The sequence below is a fragment of the Brassica napus genome, chromosome C2, assembly GCF_020379485.1.
Source record: "Brassica napus cultivar Da-Ae chromosome C2, Da-Ae, whole genome shotgun sequence".
In the NCBI taxonomy this organism is placed as follows: Eukaryota; Viridiplantae; Streptophyta; class Magnoliopsida; order Brassicales; family Brassicaceae; genus Brassica; species Brassica napus.
In genome coordinates this window covers 13,336,581-13,343,602 of record NC_063445.1, presented here as the reverse complement: position 1 = coordinate 13,343,602, position 7,022 = coordinate 13,336,581, and the positions used below count along the sequence as shown (strand labels likewise).

Here is a 7,022-nt window from a genome sequence, read left to right as displayed (position 1 = left end):
ATTGTCCTAGTTGGAGTGAATAGGTTGAAAAATGGGAACGAGATGTTGATTCTGATTTTACCTCCAGGAATCCGATGAATTTAGTTGATACTCATTGACAAGTCATTGATTGTACTTCAAATGACACGTTATCCAACTGTGTATCAAACATGCTGATGATTCGTTTTTACTTCAAATGACTAAGTGTTCGGAGGAGATATAAAGGTATTAAACGAATTCTATATGATCCCTCACAGAGATTTTTTCTTGGTGCTATACACAATTTACGCAAGGTCAAAATTTAAGATTTGTAGTCAATAGATTTTCTGTGACTAATCTTGATACTATCAGATTGTGCAATTGAGTGATTATCATTAACAAAGCAATAGGCTCTCTTACAATTATATAGAAGAGAATTATGGAATCATAATATACAGAGTAAACGGAGATTAGTGATGAAAATATACAATCGTAGATGCTAATATACTTTATATATTATTATATGCTCCTTCAAGATGGACCCCTATAGACGAGGCCGATCTTCATCCAAAGATTTTAGCTTTTTGTTCTGCTGAGAAGCATAATGAGTGTGTCTCAAGCTGATCCGCCGATGATACGTCAAAACTTGCACGCGTCCAACTTATACGTGATTTCAAACAAAATGATTGTCAAGGGCTAGATGCTTCATCCTGGATGAAACATCGGATTTGCAGCTAGATATGTTGCGTCTATATTGTTGCAGTATATTTTTGGTGTTGATGACAATGTGATACTCAGTGAGCAACTAAGTAAGCCAACACACTTATGCTGTTGTGGAAGCAATAGATCGGTACACAGCCTTTGTAGATGAGCGAGCAAAGGTTGTATGTTTCTTCGATAACCGAGCTATTGGTTGCTTTCCATAGTAGAAGATATATGCCCCCATCAAAGTGTAGTCGTCTCGGTTCCCTGCCCAATCTGCGTATGTGAATGCATGAAGAGAATGCATGTTGTTTACCAGAAGAAGTATCCATATTGTCATTGTGCCTGATAAGTATTGCAGGATATGTTGAATGCCATGTCAGTGTTCATCGGCGTGTGTGTGTGCATGAACCGAGACATCTTGTTGATAGTAAAAAAAATTTGGACCCGTTAAAGACAGATATTGTAAGCCACCTATAGTGGCTCTGTATTGAGTTGGCTCTTGTAGCTGCACCCTGAGTTAAAGAATCATATCTCACTTCGAAATGCCTTAATTGATCATATATGAAATCATTAGAGGGTAATTATAATAAATAATTATGTAATTTATTTAAATTTAGTGATTTTGTTTGTTTGTTTGTTTTACATGCAATGTTTTACTATAGTAATTTATTTATTATTTTTTTATAACGCTTTTGTTGTATATTTTATAAAAATTATAAAATATTTATGTTTTTAGTTAAGTTTTGTTAAAGATAAAAACTATTATGTAAAATATAAAAATATTAAGATTTAATATAAGATTTTGCGTTCGAGAAAAACACCTTCAAACTTTATAGTTTGGTCAAATCTTAAAATAAGGAATCTTTTGAGATGCTCTAAGTAACCAAATTTTTTTAAAAACATTGGACTTTTGGTGTTGTTTTTCAGTTTTCATTTGTATTATTTTTTTTTATCAATCACTTTTTATTTGTATAAACATTTAATTTTCGCTTCTATGGATTACTTAGTAAGGGATTGTGGAGCTTTAACTCAATCGCGTTCGATCCTTGAGTAGTTGATTGTCAACCGTCTACTTCATTGACTGCTCGGGATGTTAGATCCATTTTTTCGTGGCTTCTTTTAGTTAAAGCTTGTTCTTGAGTGGTGACACCTCGTGCGTGTCTTAGAGCTTTCATCTCATCTAAAATAATTGGATCGTCAGTGCTTTCTCACTTATTCTTATTCTTGTTTCAGTTATCGTCCGGCTACGCATGTTTAATGATTGCTTGTTTGCTCCAAAAGATTTTGTGATCACTTGATGGCTTGCTTAGGTTTTTAGTTATATATCTGTAGTTGGTTTACCTTGTCGGCATATGCTCCGGAAGGATGTGTATTTCCATATACCGGCATAGCGTTTTTTTTTGTAACACCAAATATATTCATACTTCACAAAAGTTTAGGACATAGTTGCAGGCGCATCACGCATAGTGTTTTTTGCCAGAGAGTCAGCTAACATGTTTTGAGATCTAGGGATAAAAAAAAAATAAGATAGAATCAAAATGCGAGGATAGGAATTCGATATATGTGAGAACTCTGTAGAGCTTCATCGCATAGGTCTTCGAGTTGACAGCGTAACTTTTGTTTTATTTGGATATTAATCCAACAGATAACAAAAAAAATACAGTTAACTTTTGTTTTGATTTCTAATTTGATCCATTGGTTATATTTATCTTGATCAGAGCAACACGTGTGATTCTTTGATACTGACTCGAGTACAAGAACTTTCGGAGGAAGATTTTACCGAAAGGCGTTTTATATATTTGACTTTAGTAACTACAGAAGAAGACAAAATAACTTAGAAAATAAAAGAAGACAAAATAAATGACAAAAAGGTACTGCAGAAAAACTTGCACGACGAGTGGTCACCGTCAACAACTCGACATGATAAGGATGAGCACCAACCTTTTCCATCCAAAAGTAAAAATAAGATAGTATAATGCTGTATATAGTATTATTTATTTACTTTACAAATTGTCTTGCAAAATGCTTATACAGATTCTAATTAGAAAAAAAAATACACGGACTAAATAGTTTTATCACAGAAAATACCATATATGTTCATAATATTTTTATTTATTGAATTTTCAAAACTAATTACTTCAACGTACTTAAAAATTCATCCTTATTTGAATCCTAATTTTCATATTTAGTACACGTATTCATATTTAAATAAATTAATATTAACATTGAGATACATATAAGTGTTGATTAGGTATTTGGAATTTATATTTAGAAGTTTCTTAAAATGTATCATTAAATAATTTAAATTTTTTAAGTTTGTTTACTAATACAATTTATTAAACTACTGTTTTTATAAAATTACGATATAGTATTTCTTTGTTTCTAATTTTCCCTTCAAAATGCTTGTACATACTTTTAATTAAAAACACGGATTAAATACTTTTATCATAGAAAATATGTTATTTGTTGATAATTTTAAAATATCATGTGTTTATTTCATTTCTAAAACTAATTATTTAATGTAATTATAAACTTTTATCTTCACTGAAATTTATAATTTTTATATTAATAAATATATTTATATTTAAATAAATTATTATTGACATTGAGATAAATATAAGTGTTGATTAACTACATAAAAGATTATCTTTAGATAAGTTTCTAAAAATTTATCATTAAATAAGTTCAAATTTTCTTGCTTATAAATTTTTATAAACTACTACATTTATAATTACACAAGCATGGCCAAGTGGTAAGACGGATTTGAAAATATGCTAAATAGTCTCAATTCAAAATCTACCATTTTAAATTTATCTGCTTGTGACCACAGTAACAATGATCTACCTGGTGTTGATAAACAGACTTTCAAAAAATAGTTGGTTGGAATTCGGTCCGTCGGATATCCTCGAATTATAAAGAAGAAAAAATTGATATTCTTTTAATGACTCTAAGCTTTCCACATTTATTTTATAATTTTGATCATTTTAGTTGATCTATCTAATTTATCTTATATTTTAGAAGCCTATTATGTGATCCATTGTATATAGGTTTATTTATAGTACAATTTTTCGTTTAACTCTATATAAAAATAAAATATTGGAAAAGAAGACTAAACCATACCAAAAACTAGAAAGCATACGTAAACTATACATATTATCTTATAACATATATTGCCTAAATGTATTCATTATTCAGTCCTCTTTGTCAGATATATTTTCATAGAAGATTTAGATTAATATAAGAATACATTACCATAAATTCATGAACAGACCTAGACATAATTACAAATAGACCGCATGAATTATTATTATGTACAAAAGGTTTAAATAAAAAGTCAAAAAATAATTTATGTTCGACGGTTTAGTTTAAATAATTTCTTCATGAATATTTATTAAAAATATAACTGAATAGTTCTATAATAAATTAAAATAAATAAAAAATCTGAATTTTAATTGTTTTTGTCGATTAGTTGTTAGAAAAAGTTTAATAAATACAAATCTTGAAGGTATTTTACGTTAGAAATATATCTTCGAATAATAGTTTTAGCCCAATAACTAATTTGTTTTTGTCTATTACTATTACTTGGGTAGAATTTGGATAACATCAGTATACAAGAATTGACATGTATAAATCTATATAAGTAGCTCTTATTCGTGTACAGGAAATGTAGCAATATGTTTGTTCTTTTCAAAGTACGAGTTATCTGCTTTTGGTCCCAAAAAGAACTTCCATCTAGTGTTGATAACTAGTTTGCCTGGTCAATGTCCAACCAGCCAATTCCACTTTGGGTATTAAACTAACTTGCAGCTTTTATTGATCAGAATTTTCTTTGTACTGTATAACTCTCCCTGTATTTCCAGCAAAAACAAATCTTAACATGCTAAAATTAGTCACTAAATTACAAAATCAAACAAGTACGAAGAACCAAACAAAGAAAAACTATGGAACCAACAATTTATGTAAAAGAAAATGTTGTTAATTATTCGCAGACCCATCTGGCAACTTCTCCTTGACTCTAATTCAACGTGTGGGGCACACTGCGTGTAAACTTAAGACTTTGAAAAGTTAAAAACAAATATAATTTTATAAACATGAATTGGTTGCAAAAAGAGAGAAGGAGAAGTTTCTATCGAATAGGTTCTTTCACTGACCACCACCTCTCCCTATATAAACCCAATGCCCCTAACCAACCATCCTCACACCTAAATAAAATTTTCTCTCTTACTTTATCTCTCTATATTTTCTTCTCTCTCACAGACATTAATAAAATATAGACAAAACAGAATGTGTCAACTAAATCGTGTCAGAAATGAAGTTACAATACCTTTACTCCCAAAAATATCTCATCAGGAGAAACTGCATGTACTTCCAAATTACACTACCCCCCTTTCCCTCTTCGCAAATGAAGCAATCTCAGTAGCAAGAATCTCTCTCCCACTGGTCTTCACAGGTCTCCTCCTTTACTTTCGCTCTTTCGTCTCTCTATTTTTCCTCGGCGGCCTCGGTGACCACACACTCGCCGGCGGCTCCCTAGCCCTCGCATTCGCCAACATAACCGGTTACTCTTTCTTCTCCGGTTTAACCATGGGCGTTGAATCAATCTGCTCCCAAGCCTTCGGCGCAAAACGTTATAACCTCGTCATGGCTACGATCAAGCGAGGAACCGCTCTCCTCCTCTTCACATCTCTCCCTGTTTTTCTCCTCTGGATCAACATCGACAAGGTCTTGAAAGCGTTAAAACAGGACGAGGAGCTTGTGTCCGAAGCTCACACCTTCCTGCTTTACTCTGTTCCTGATCTCATCGCCCAATCTTTCTTACACCCATTAAGAGTTTATCTCAGGACACAGTCAAAGACTCTTCCTCTATCAATCTGCACGGCGGTAGCGAGTGTTCTCCACTTGCCCATCACGTTCTTCCTCGTGTCATATCTCGGTTTGGGTATTAAAGGTATCGCCTTAAGTGGGGTTGCCTCAAACATCAACCTTGTCGCCTTTCTCTTCATCTATATCGCTTTCTTGGAAGACAAGGTAAGAAGCGACGAGGAAGGTGAGGTTTCAGAGGAGTCGTGTGGAGATAGTGTGAGAGAATGGAAGAAACTGCTCGGTCTGGCCATACCGAGTTGTGTATCGGTTTGTCTCGAGTGGTGGTGCTATGAGATCATGATCGTGCTTTGTGGGCTACTTGTAAACCCTAAAGCAACCATTGCTTCAATGGGAATTCTCATCCAAATCACTTCTCTTATTTACATTTTCCCCAACTCGTTGAGCTTTGGAGTCTCGACTCGTGTCGGAAACGAGCTGGGTTCGAACCAGCCGCAGAGAGCGAGAAGAGCAGCCATTGTTGGGCTCGGTCTCAGTATCGCTCTAGGGTTTACGGCTTTCGCGTTCACCGTGTCAGTCAGAAACATGTGGGCTAGGCTTTTCACTGATGATGAGGAAATCATTAAGTTAACTTTGATGGTTCTACCCATTGTTGGCCTTTGCGAGCTTGGAAACTGTCCTCAGACGACAGGGTGCGGCGTTCTAAGAGGGTCAGCGAGGCCACGAATCGGAGCTAACATTAACATGGCGGCGTTTTATGTGGTTGGGATGCCAATGGGAATGGTTATGACGTTTTGGTTTGGGTTTGGATTCAGGGGACTTTGGCTTGGAATGCTCGCGGCGCAGATAGTGTGTGTGAGTGGTATGATGGTGGCGACGTGTAGGACTAATTGGGAGGTGGAGGCGGCAAGGGCTAGGGAGCTCACAGCGGTGTATGGTGGAAGAGGCGGCGACGACAAAGACGTGGAGGTTGGGAAGGTTGATTATTAGGGAGGAATGAGTCAAGTGAGGTCTTTAGGAGTGATAGAAAGACTGCTTTGTTTCAAGACTTTTTTTAGGATTAGTTGATAACTTTTTTCTTTAATTGAAAAGATATACATCTGTTATTTGATCTGGCTACATTCGATTAACATAATACGAAATAGAGATTCGTATCCACTAATAACAATAAAATAATTTGTAGGAATATCCCCTTTTTAGGCATTCAAAGGGCACTGTCTCTACAAAACAACCAAAGTAAACTCACTTAAGACACTTGAAAAGGTTTCATGTATTTGATAAACAATAGTTTCAAAAGATTCATTTGGTATCCCTGATGTAAAAAATTGAGCTAAGCAAAGTAAAACGAGAGTTTTTAAAAAGAAATGGGGCACGTGAATTTTAGTATAACGACTTTATAGCTTAAAATTGTGTTTACTGTTTTCGTTTACTCTATGTGATCTTGGTATTAACTAGATCTATCTAAATTTATTTGATTTTTGTGATCAAAATGGTTGATTACTTTCTAAATAATTTTCCAGTCTAAAACAAAATCCAGT

At 33.9% G+C, this 7,022-nt stretch overlaps 1 protein-coding gene across 1 annotated transcript; it reads left to right on the top strand.

The window, feature by feature from the left end:
* The first annotated feature begins 4,782 nt into the window (after positions 1–4,782).
* On the top strand, positions 4,783–6,642 carry LOC106436209 (protein DETOXIFICATION 50-like). The gene has a single exon (XM_013877166.3). It carries the CDS (start codon positions 4,948–4,950, stop codon positions 6,472–6,474), a length of 1,527 nt encoding a protein of 508 aa, XP_013732620.2. The 5' UTR covers positions 4,783–4,947; the 3' UTR covers positions 6,475–6,642.
* Positions 6,643–7,022: the final 380 nt, after the last annotated feature.

Bases quoted from the DNA above. Each gene is read 5' to 3' on its own strand.
- LOC106436209 (XM_013877166.3), top strand. From the start codon at position 4,948: ATGTGTCAACTAAATCGTGTCAGAAATGAAGTTACAATACCTTTACTC.